The sequence below is a fragment of the Heterodontus francisci genome, chromosome 2, assembly GCF_036365525.1.
Source record: "Heterodontus francisci isolate sHetFra1 chromosome 2, sHetFra1.hap1, whole genome shotgun sequence".
Classification (NCBI taxonomy): Eukaryota; Metazoa; Chordata; class Chondrichthyes; order Heterodontiformes; family Heterodontidae; genus Heterodontus; species Heterodontus francisci.
This window is the reverse complement of record NC_090372.1, coordinates 185,135,541-185,148,736: the sequence shown is the minus strand read 5'-3', so window position 1 is coordinate 185,148,736 and position 13,196 is coordinate 185,135,541. Positions and strand designations below refer to the sequence as shown.

The following is a 13,196-nucleotide window of genomic DNA, read 5'->3' as shown; positions in this document are numbered from 1 at the left end:
AATCAATGGGTCAGCAAATTAATCAAGAACTGATATGTAAAGCAGGTAGAATTTCAAGCACACACCAAAATTAGGATGAACATTATGGTGACATTGTGAAAATAGCTTAATTATGATGATGTCACCTTTTATACCTCACTGGAAGAGGAACAGTGCCTCAGAGAATTCCTCTCATGCAATCTTTTGAATAAGCACAAATATGCAAGGTGTAACCAAATTGGCACCTATCTTTATTAAAATGGTCATTCACCATCACAGTAATGGGAAGCAATGGGAAATATCAGAGTTTACCCAAAATTCTAAGCAGGGTGCAGCCCTTTGGCAGATTACTGTATGTTTAAGAATGAGATACAGTCCAGAACATCTGTTGGTATTGTGCAGTTTATCCAAAGACACTGTTTTGTATTTGGCAAAGTTAACCAAACAAAAAGGGAGAAAAATGCAAAGCACTGTTGTTTTCATTAATACAAAGAAACATAAAATGTTCAATGTAAGCCTTTTTCTCAGTTTTACACATCAGAAGTCAAAATGAAAAAATAGCTACAGTAGATTTTCTCAGCACAAGAAACATAATCAAGGTACATAATCAGTTTGTCACAAAAAAGCTTTATCTGTGCCAACTAACCAAAGATCAGGGGTAAATCTCTCTATACAGAGGTAGAGTCCAGTGCACAAGGCTAAAACAAGAATCACCAGTCTAAACCAGACTGAGCAAGATTCTACTGAGACCACTTTGCATTTTAAGTAAGCATCAGACTGTATGTACATACATACAATAAATAGGTTATACAATCTTTTACAAGTTTAATAAACTTCACAAAAGTACACTTGTACTCAGATAATTACAGATTTCATCAATGTTCATCTCACTAAAATTCACTCGCAGTAATGTTAACACGATGATCTTTCTCCCTAAAATACTTGGAAAATTGTGTATCAAAAAAATTAAATCATTGATTAAATCCGTAAGGGTGTAAAATATTAATCTGCACTTAAGATTTTGGTCAAAATAGATTGGAATTTTAAGTACTGATTTAATAATTAACACAACTAACTTTTTTTTAAATCCTAATTTTGCTCCCCTTTTCTTTTGGTAGGGAATGGTTCCACAGGCGCCAGCGGCTCTCCAGCACCTCACTCCAAGAGTAATTCTTTACACGAGTCTGGACAGTCAAAGGAAAGCATCACAGCCAGGTCCAATCCTGTCTTCAGTCAGCATCTACAAAGTTCCCAGCAACAGACACTGGAAAGCACTAAGCAGCTGAATGCCTGCACGTTTTACGTTTTGCCCAGGATGCTGAGGCCAATTGGAACACCCAAACTACTACTCAGCTAAGACCAGCTAACTCAAAACAGACCAGGAATCAAATCATCCCTGGTCTGAACGGCTTAGTACTCACTACACAGTGCAGTGCCTTTACCCTCTGAGCCAGTGGAGCAGTGCAGTTAAATCATTTTCATGTTTTATCATTTAATGAGATTTCCCACAGATGTTACAAAAATTTGCCTTAGATGAGCAAAATGGAATTTAAAAAAGAATCAATGAATGCAAGGTTTGAGTTACGTTTACCTTTGACAATCATGTTGGCATTAATTTGCCCAGTGTTCAGATACTTTTTATTTCTCGTAACAGGCCACATTGAGTTTTCAATGGTTCATTTCATGCAAAAAGGAAATGATGTAGGTGTTTGCCTATAAAAAGAAGTTAAAACTCCCCATTAACAAGAATGTGCAGTTTTATCTGTGCTTCAGTTCTCATCGGAGTCCCACATTGCAATCTGTCCAGTACAAAATACAAAATTATGTTTCATTAACAGTCCAATTTTTAGACCCACTTTTGACTAAAACTGTTTACTAATCATACAGCAATAAGCTTGGTTTGAGTGTGACAGACTAGAAGTTACAAACACCTCCTACTATGTTTATTAAGGAATCATACAAAAGAAATTCCGGAAACTTCCAGAAGAGGGTACTGTTGAGATCCATGGATGGAACATCAGAACAGAAAAGTAACTCAACCACATCTAACCCCTTTCAGACCATGGTCCTGTGAAATAGCAAAACCTGTCTGCATGTAATTTAAATACATTGTTGAAAAGCATACAAAAAGGCAAAAAAAATTATAAAATTAAGAATGAGAATGCTTTTTGATTTATATATAAATTTTACTACAGTCACTGCATGTGCATGCTAACATAAGGTGAAAAGTCAAAGCTGTACATTAGGAAATGACAGATATAAAATAAAACTTTTAAATATATCCATAAAATGAATAGCAATATGAAAATAGAAGTGGCTACTCTAATATAGATAGAAGTGGAATCTTGTGCTGTTTGACAGCCTCTGAACTATACAGAGTACTACACCAAAAGCACAAAGAAGATAATGTACTGGGACAAATACATCAATGTGTGGTGTCTTGTGGAATATATCGAGGGCATCTGACCAGGGACTACCCACCAGGGTGTTTTGTTTTGGTGTGTGAAAGACCCACATAAGACAAGTGCACGAGGGTTGTGTGTGGCTTACGGTGGTTTTTCACAGGACTGAAAGAATAACTTGTGTTTGTCTCCTCTGCGGAGATACTGCCTTTGAGTTATGGTATGGGTGCAATCAATAGAACCTTAAGCACAACTTGAAACGGATTCTGAAATACAGCAGATTGTTGCTGACCATCGAGTGACATTTCACACAAGTGGCTCATCTTTACACACCCGTGAAAGTTTTGTTCCTGCAGGCCATGAATTTACCAGTCACACCTTTAGAATAAATTAAGTTAAAACACTGCCACTCCACAAATTGCTTTAAACGTGTGTTGAAAGCAAACCTCTTACTTATCCACGTGCCTCTGCATCTTCCCTGCAAGCAGGCCGACTGCTTAAAAGTGACACTCTTTCTCCTCAGTTTTCCATGTGCATACCCCCTTTTTCATTAATTATGTGGCCCCCATTTTAAAACCCATTTTAAAGGGGATTAGAGGCAGTGAAAATGCTAGAAATGACAGTCCTTTCTCACAAATTCATATTTTTTTTCTCCAGTGAGATTTTCCATTTTCCTGTGCTACACAAGATGGAGGCACTGTAAAGGCATCTTGCCAAAGTCTTGAAAAGTCTCTTTTTCTCCCCCCAGGCAAAAACTGGATGGATGACAGCAAATGTACTCAAGCAAAATTGCCCACTGTTAGGGAATGATGGCCGGGGACCATCTAATCACAGTCAGATTATCTGCACTGGCTGAGCGTTTTCGAGCAGATTTCCTCACGTCTTTGTACTTGTCCTCACATAGTCGGGATAGTGCCTGCAAAATTCAAGGCAACAAAGGTTAAAGGTGCAACAAAGAGTACAGAGCACAACTGAACAAACAACTTTGGAGCTTAGGGAGCGTGTCATGGAGTTCATTTTCCATTTATAGAGGATCTTTTACTGAAGGTTATTCAGTCAGTCAAAACTACAGCTGACACTTGTGTTAACAATTCTCATGACTTTTGACCCTTCACACTTCAAGCAATAACTGGATTTAATTGTCAGTTGGTAAAATATAGTGCATATTCAGTTTATATGCGTGAGTAACTAGGTTCATTGCACTTAAAGGAAATTGGTCTCTGTGATCTTCTGGTTTGCAAATCAGACATGTAAACAGGGGTCAACTGCAGGGCTATTATTAGTGGTAGCAGCTATGAAAATTTTACTATAATTTCTATGAATATTATATTTAACAGTTTCAAAAGATCCAAGATGCACCTTTGAAGCATTATTAGTATCTTTACGAAGAGAACCATATTTTATTATTTGTTTGTGGGATGCGGGCGTTGCTGGCTAGGCTAGTATTTATTGTCCACCCCTAATTGCCCTCGAGAAGGTGTTGGTGAGTCACCTTGAACCTCTGGAGTCCATGCGGGGTACATCAACAGTGCTGTTAGGAAGGGAGTTCCAGGATTTTGACCCAGCAACATTGAAGGAACGGCGATTTAGTTCCAAGTCAGGAGGGCATGTGGCTTGGATCCTGCAGGTTCCCATGCATCTGCTGCCCTTGTCCTTCTCGGTGGTAAAGGTCGTGGGTTTGGAAGGTGCTGTCGAAGGAACCTTGGCGAGTTGCTGCAGTGCATCTTGTAGATGGTACACACTGCTGCCAGTGTGCATTGGTGGTGGAGGGAGTGAATGTTTGTGGATGGAGTGCCAATCAAGTGGGCTACTTTGTCCTCTATGGTGTCAAGTTTCTTGAGTGTTGTTGGAGCTGCACCCATCCAGGCAAGTGAAGAGTATTCCATCACACTCCTGACATGTGCCTTGTTGATGGTGGACAGGCATTGGGGAGACAGGTGCCGAGTTACTCACTGCAGAATTCCCAGCCTCCAACATGCTCTTGTAGCCACAACATTTATATGGCTGGTCCAGTTCAGTTTCTGGTCAATGGTGACTCTCAGGCTGTTGATAGTGGGGGATTCAGTGATGGCAATGCCACTGAATCTTGTTTGAGATGGTCGTTGCTTGGCACTTGTGTGGCTCGAATGTTACTTGCTACTTATTATCAGCCCAAGCCTGGACATGGGCAGCTTCAGTATCTGAGTCGTCGCGAATGGTTGTACAATCATCAGTGAACATCCCGACTTCTGACCTTATGATGGAGGGAAGGTCATTCATGAAGCAGCTGAAGATGGTTGGGCCTAGGACAGTACCCTGAGGAGCTCCTGCAGTGATGTCTTGGGACTGAGATGATCGACCTCCAACAACCACAACCATCTTCCTTTGTGCTCGGTATGACTCCAACCAATGGAGAGTTGTCCCCCGATTCCCACTGACTCCAGTTTTTCTAGGGCTCCTTGATGCCATACTTGGTCAAATGCTGCCTTAATGTCAAGGGCAGTCACTCTCACTTCACCTCTGGAGTTCAGTTCATTTGTCCTTGTTTGGACTAAAGCTATAATGAGGTCATGAGCTGAGTGGACCTGTCAGAACCCAAACTGAGCGTCAGTGAGCAGGTTATTGCTGAGCAAGTGCTACTTGATAGCACTGTTGATGACCCCTTCCATCACTTTGCTGCTGATTGGGAGTAGATTGATGGGGCATTAATTGGATGGGTTGGATTTGTCTCGCTTTTTGTGCACAATTTTCCACATGCCAGGTAGATGCCAGTTTTGTAGCTGTACTGGAACAGCTTGGCTAGGGGTGCAACTAGTTCTGGAGCACAAGTCTTCAGTACTATTGCCGGAATGTTGTCAGGGCCCATAGCCTTTGCAGTAAGCAGTTTCTTGATATCATGTGGAGTGAATTGGATTGGCTGAAGACTGGCATCTCTGATGCTGGGGATGTCAGGAGGAGGCTGAGATGGATCATCCACTTGGTACTTCTGGCTGAAGATGGATGCGAATGCTTCAGCCTTGTCGTTTGCACTGATGTGCTGAGCGCCCCTATCGTTGAGGATGGAGATGTTTGTGGAGCCTCCGCCTCTTGTTAGTTGTTTAATTGTCCATCACCATTCATGGCTGGATGTGACAGGACTGCAGAGCTTAGATCTGATCCATTGGTTGTGGGATCGCTTTGCCCTGTATATCGCGTGCCGCTTACGCAGTTTGGCATGCAAGTAGTCCTGTGTTGTAGCTTCACCTCATTTTGAGGCGCTGCTCCTGAAATGCCCTCCTGCACTCTTCATTGAGCCAAGGTTGGTCCCCCAGCTTGATGGTAATGGTAGAGTGGGGGATATGCTGGGCTATGAGGGTACAGATTGTGAAAGAATGCTGATGGCCCACAGCACCTCATGGATACCCAGTTTTAAGTTGCTAGATCTGTTCGGAATCTGTCCCAGTTAGCACGGTGGTAGTGCCATACAACACGATGGTGGGTCTCCTCAGTGTGAAGATGGTATTTCGACTCCACAAGGACTGTGCGGTGGTCTCTCCTACTAATAATATCATGGACAGATGCATCTGCAACAGGTAGATTGGTGAGGATGAGGTCAAGTAGGTTTTTCCCTCTTGTTGGTTCCTCACACCTGCTGCAGACCCAGTCTAGCAGCGATGTCCTTACCTGGTCAGGCTGATCATCATCAGCCAGCTCGGTCAGTAATGGTGCTACCGAGCCAGTCTTGGTGATGGACATTGAAGTCCCCCACCCAGAGTACATTCCGTGCCCTTCCTGTCCTCGGTGCTTCTTCCAATTGGTGTTCAATATGGAAAAGCACTGATTCATCAGCAGCCAAGGGGGAGCAGTAGGTGGTAATCAGCATGAAGTTTCCTCGCCCATGTTTGACCCGACGCCATGAGACTTCAAGGGGTCTGGAGTCAATGTAGAGGACTTCCAGAGCAAATCTCTCCCGACTGTATACCACTGTGCTGCCACCTTTGGTGGGCCTATCCTGCTGGTAGGACAGGACATTCCCAGGGACGGTGATGGCGTCTGGGACAATGTCTGTAAGGTATGATTCTGTGAGTATGACTATGTCAGGCTGTTGCTTGACTTGTCTGTGAGACAGCTCTCCCAATTTTGGCACAAGCCCCCAGATGTTAATAAAGAGGAGTTTGCATGGTCAACAGGGCTGGGTTTGCCGTTGTCGTTTCCAGTGCCCAGGTCAATGCCAGGTGGTCTGTCTGGTTTCATTCCTTTTCTTACAGTTTGAAACAACTGACATTGCTGTGGGTCTGGAGTCACATGTAGGCCAGACCAGGTAAGGATGGCAGATTTCCTTCCCTAAAGGACATCAGGAACCAGATGGGTTTTTACAATTGACAATGGCTTTATGGTCACTAGCTTTTTAATTTCAGATTCATTAATTGAATTCAAATTTCACCACCTGTCATGGTGGGATTCAAACCCATGTCCCCAGAGTATTTAGCCTGGGCTCTGGATTACTAGTCCAGTAGCATTACCACTACACCCCCACCTCTTCAGATATAATCTGAAGATCAAAACACTGCACAATTTGCCACTGTTAAATCCTCTATAACCGTTGCAAGTTACCAGCAGCTGTAAAAGTGGAAAATGCTGGAAACGCACAAGAATCATTCAGAAGACATGTCAGTTGACAGGGCCTAGTGGAGGATTCACCTACCTTTCTCTTTCAGATACTGATCAATCTGCTGTATACTTCTCCATCATTTTTCAGGTTTATTTCAGTTTTCCAGCATTTGTAGTTTTTCTTTTCAACACTAGCAGCAGCCATCTTTCCCAATTCTATATTAATCTCCCTTTTATATTTTTGTGCTTTGCTCCCCCCCACCAAATTTGTTTTAATGAAGCCTGCTCAACATTAATAAAGATAGCTCACAGAGGATTTCACTGAACAGTTCATGTCCATTATAGATAACCAACTCAAAGACTGTTTCCAGTAAAGAACAAACTTTTATTTATACAGTATAGAAATTATTGTATAAATAAAGGTCTTGCACAGATGGTAGAATCAGGTAAATCTATTAAAGAATTGTCTATATGGTCACTGGATGCCTTGTAAATTGATAGAATTGAGTCTCTAACTAATCCTGGGTAACATTTCATAACTCTTGGTCCTCTACTACGAATAGGTCAGATGATTCAATTATCCATTCTTCTGCATTCACTGGGAACTCGAGTCCAAACTCCCTTCACCAACACAAGGAGCTCACCAAACCAATGAAATTGAAGCATCATTAGCTCAACTTGTGCCTCTACTTGCAAGCTATTCTTGTGTTTGAAGACAACATTTAGAAATCCTTGACCCTGGTATACAGACAGCCAAGCTGTATCCTAGACTGACAAATAACTGAGATTGAAATAAGCACCTGTTCAGGTCAGGCAGGACAACTAGAATTATTTTATCTGATCCTGGCACAGTGCATCGCATTCATATTAACCAGTGTTAGATGAACCCACAAAGGAAATAGCCCAAACACTTCTCCCAGCCCATTCCCACCACCATTCCCCTCACCCCTCCCCCCATCCCCCCCCCCCCGCCCGCAGCGCAATCGGCCTGTGTGTGATTGTAAAAAGCCTGTCATGAATACATGCATCATTACTCATTTCGCATTTCAGTTGCATCTGAGATAAGTGATTGCTTTGCTCTATCAGAGATATATGTGCTTTCCCAAATGATTACTATTGGCAAATGATAAATCATTGTCGTCACAGGCAATAATAGGATCACTGTTAGTCTCAGATAAAACCTAGAGTATCTGTATCTAAATCAATTCAAACTACTTAAGAAGCCTTCAAAGTCATTTTCTGCAACTCATTTGCATGCATGTGAAAAGGACACTCAGTACCCACTAAACCCATAAATTCAACAGATCTCAAAACAGTAAGAGAACATCTCCCTTATGAAGTTTTACAACATAATGCACTGTCACTGTCATGGACAGATTATAGTTTATGTTTTCACTCAATTACAGAATCAAAAATCTGATTTATCAATAAATCAACAGAGAAAGAATAAAATCAGCTTAAGTTCAGGTATAAAGGAGGCTTTCAAAAATGTCCTGGGCTTTATTGACAATGGTCACATCTAAAAGGTAATCAAAAATACTGAAGGCAACAATTTTTTATATAAATATATATTTAACTAAATATTCAGTGAATGAATATTTAAAATTAAATTGCAAAATGATATTGGGCCACCATCAACACACGCTCCAATACGGCTGTATCAGCTTTTCAATTAATGTTGCAGATTTAACCATATTATAGTTTCTAACCATATTTTAAAATAAACAGAAAGCTATACTTTAGACAGATGAAACTGAATTACCTCTTGACAAGTGCTGACAAACAGAGACCAATATAAATACAGAATAATAGGTGACTTGACTTTTGCATCAAAATTGAGGGGTAATTAAGGTGTCTAACTTAACAGCAAAGCTGAAGCAATGAAAAGTCATCTGGTTCTGAAGTTTGGATTAAAGGTTGACTGTGTTCTTTGGCCACTTGTTTCTTTTTTTTTTTACAATCTTCCAATTTTTTTTCACTCGCAGGCTTTGCTAAATAATATGCATTCTGCTTCTGTCACCATGTTTTGCCTTATCGACACTTAATTCTTTTCAACTTCAGCAACTTGTCTCTGGATAGTCTTATCTCTCACTGAGGCATGTTTCTATATAGGCCAGTAGCCCTGCTGCCAGGATACCTGAATGATCATTCATCATTTGTGATTCTTGTAAGTGCATATTGAAAGACTATTCACTAAAACACCACCCTGTCCTCTCCTGTCAGCCGCACAAGCCCATGTTCCAGTAGGAATCACTGGATAGTGATTAGGAGTGAAAACCTTAATCGATTCCTTCTTTTTCCAAAAATAGGCTAATTGTAAAAGCCCTACAGCCACCCTGTAAGTGGAACAGGCTCAAGGTCAATGACCTACTATGTTTCTTGTCAAGACCAGAGAGGTCAGCACAGCTGGAGACTTAACCAGAGACCTTTCTCATCCTTATGGTTTAATACCATACCAGATAGTGCATTATCCACTAAGGCATCAAGGGTGCTCAAATTTCTCTTTTAAAAATGATACGGTATTATAACAAAAGTACTCTGTTTGAAAGAAATATACTCACAGGGTCAGGTTTACAAAAAAACATCATTTTCATCAAACACTGCATAATTACAAAAGGACAACGAAATACTAAGTCAAATGGCACTGCTGGTGAATCAATCACAGTGATAGCCCCTCACCTCAAGTTTCTGCGCTCTTTCCCTGCTGAGTGGCTCCAGTGGGAAGCTAAGGTTGTTGGCTTCTGCTAGGGAACGCAGGTCAAAGTAATACTTTGCGTAAACACTGGAGGGCACGTTGATGTTGAACTGGAGCAGCTCCAGAAACTGGCGCTCCAGCTCATTCCTGCAGAAAGTGAGTGGAGACCATGAGGAAAGATGCGTGAGTGCACACATGCACAGACACCCGCAAAACAGACACACAAAGCTTGTTTCACATACTAAAAGCCAGCAAGTTAGGCTAAACCTAAATAAAACAATAGTTCCATCCCAGCTGGAGCATTGTGTCCAATTCTAGACACCACACTTTCAGAAAAGTATGAAGTTTTTGCAGAGGATACAGGAGAGATTTACTAGAATGATTTCAAGGATGAGGGATTACTGTTAACTTGGGAGACTGAAGAAGCTGAATTGCTCTCCTTCGAGCAAAGACTAAGAGGAGATGGTTGAAGGGTCAATAACGAGAGAGCACAGATGTAACATGATTGACAAAAGAAACAGAGGAGACGTAAAGACATTTTTTTTAATGCAACAATTGTTAGAATTTGGAATGCATTGCCTGATAGAGTGGTGGATACAGATTCAATAGCATTTCATAGGGAACTGGAAAAATACTTGAAGGAGAAAAATTGCAGATATGGGGAAGAGTGGGACTGAGTTTGAAAGAGGAGCACAGACTTGATGGGCTGAATGGCCTCTGTGCGATGTACTATTTTATGCTTCTACACAAAAAGGCCAAGTGAAGCGACATTTAACATTATTGCATAAATAGATCTATGCTTAGATACACATGGAATTTTAAAAATCAGTGAAACAGCTAGATCTTGATTTTAGACTTACATTAAAATGGTCTGCAAGTATAATTACACCTCTAATATCAGAGTTATAAAATTCAAACAAATGACCAAGTCAAAATACAGCAACATCTGGCTGGTCTCTGGATGCCCTTTATAGCCAAGTTTTACTGCAGCATGCAGCTCTAATTAACTGGACTACATAAACATTTAACAAAATATAAAATCTATATTATTATATATAAAAACTAATTTTCACACTCCTGTCCAGAGTCCAAGATATGTTGTTCACACTTCTGTTATTGGAACAACTACCTCCCAACACTCAGTTAACTAAACAATTGGATCAGTACTGATAGCAGCATTTGGCAGCCACGATGAACTGATTTACTGAATACAATTTCAACAGTGAAATATGCACTTTTCTGGGTAGTGTCATGCAGCCCCCCACCTGCCAAGAATGAGGCATATTAATTATGTCACATGAACATTGATTTGAACCTGTTGCTGCAGTGAAGAAATGACTTGTTTGAAGATCACCAGACACTGGGCTGGAAGGACATTTGCATACTAAGACACTGCTTGTGGAAACAAAGGGCTATTCCCTGCTCTAATTAATCCAAATGGATTTTGATCACCAGAGATTGAAGGTATAAGGAAGCACATTCCAGGCCCTGCTAAGATGATACAATCCACAGAGCCAGGACTGGTTAAACCAGCTAGTCACATGACTAACTAGCTGGTCCAGGTTTTCTGAATTAGCCAGAGGACAATTTGAATTCAGAAGGCAGTGTACAACTGAAGCTGAAACAAGCAAGACTCTGGCCTGGCTGTCTCTCTCTCTCACTTTCTCCTGAGCCACCGGACCCATGGAAGACATGTAAACCTCCAAAGAGAAGACTCCTACATCGGAAGAAGTTGAAGGGTGAACTGGGCCCCAACGAATTGCAAGGCTTACTGGCAACCAAAGACTCCACATTGAACTTAAACGATTGTAACTACCAGATATTGTCTCAAACTTTTCCCCTTTATTCTTTTCTACTTTTTCTGTCTCTATCTGCGTGTGTGTTTATCGCATATGCATGCTAGCGTGGTCGCGTCATATATTGTAGTTGTTAACCGGATTAGAGTTTAAGATTAATAAACTTCTACCTTTCTTGTTTAAATCTAAGGAAACCCATTTGATTTCTTTGCCTTACAATTGGAGCAGTGAACAAGGATTCACTGAGGGGGAGCTAAAAACACAGTGTTTTCAAATTAAACCCTGTTACAGTTAAACCAGGCAAAGGCTGAAAGGGAACCCCTAGACCCCTTCTCACCTGGTCGTAACAGTACTCGCGAACCCCAACAATGGCAGAACAAGATTCGCTGTCAGTTCCACAGCCTTTCAAGCCAGTGGTTAGAACAAGCCAGTGGGTCAACAGGTAGAGTAGATCTAGCTGATTTGGCAGCATGAAAAGTCAGCTAGACAGATTAACTCCAGCAGTATTTATATGCACACTTGGGAGCTCATAAACCTTAGCTCTTGTAAATCTATATCCAAACTCAGGTAGGCAAGGGGATTAAAAGACTGCACACTCTGTATCAAGCAAAAGGAAATTGCACAGTAGTTTGGTTGAAAACTCTCAAGCATGATGATTGCTTTCTGTATGCCCATGTAGATATTGTGTAAAATAGGAGACTGAAGTAAGTTATACATTCAATACAAAGTTGTGTTAATGGAATATGGAATGCTCCTTATGGTTTAGCTGGTTAAGGCTATGAGCAAGCTGAACTATAAAGAATAGAAAGTTTCCAGGTTTGGCAGTGGGGTGGTACAATTGACAATCAGAATGCTTGGATTAGGGAATAAAAACATTGGCAAGGGTTCCAGGTTATGATCCAGGATCCCTGTTGAAAAATGTACGTGTGTTGTCACCAGGTGAGGATGAAATCAGGCTCAGTGGTGATGGCGTGCAGCCGAATGATCCACCAATACTTATTATCTAGCTTCACACTTGGAGAATGGAACTTTGAACAGGGTAGCTGGGCGTAGTGTAATGACAGTATGTGCCTTCAGTAGAGGAGGAGGAGGAGCAGGGAGAAAAAAAAGGCAACAGCCAACAAGTTGATCTTGGTAAGGGTGATTGAGGAGGGATTTAAACTCCAGCTGTACGTTAATCACAAAATATTGATAAAATTAAAAAAATCCTTCAGCTTAATAACATGTACTGCTAACAATGGGAAGTTAATTTCAATAACTAATAATCATGCCAAAAACTTGTGGAAGTAGTGCAGAAATGTTACTGTGGAAAGATACATATGTGATTAATTTACTGACCTAGTGCTCCCAGAAGGAAGTTTCACCTGCCAGAAGCACAGATCAGAATTTTCCAAACACAAATTATTTATGCATGGTTTGTGCCAGAATTTCCAAAGTCCATCACGAGCAGGAATGGGAAATCAGCTCTGAAGCCTTCAGACACCAGGGACATAAAGGAACGGTCCTCAGCATAACCTCAGTGCAGGGCAAGGGCTGTGGCAGTAGTTGCTAGTGTGCAGAGGCAAAGGCAAGGCGGGGGCTAGGGAGGCTCACAGACTTCTTGCGGGGCATGGGAGGGAGGTGGGGGGCACATCTTCTCCTTCTGAGCTATGAGAGTTCTCACAGAGTCATTTTTTAAAATCTTACCATGGCCTCCCCCAGCCAGTTGATGCCTCTGGCCTTATTTTGACTGTCAGGTTCCACACATTTGAGACT

General features: G+C 41.4%; 1 protein-coding gene across 6 annotated transcripts in view; it reads right to left on the bottom strand.

Moving 5' to 3' along the window:
• Positions 1-226: 226 nt before the first annotated feature.
• The window catches only part of ccny (cyclin Y), a 262,025-nt gene continuing 249,055 nt past the window's right edge, over positions 227-13,196 (bottom strand). For all 6 annotated transcript variants that reach the window (XM_068014834.1, XM_068014841.1, XM_068014847.1 and 3 more), the window contains 2 exons: positions 9,630-9,792; positions 227-3,297 (listed from right to left, as the gene is read on the bottom strand). In XM_068014834.1, coding sequence (XP_067870935.1) covers positions 3,181-3,297; positions 9,630-9,792 — 280 coding nt within the window. In that variant the 3' untranslated portion in view covers positions 227-3,180. The remainder of the gene's footprint in view (positions 3,298-9,629; positions 9,793-13,196) is intronic.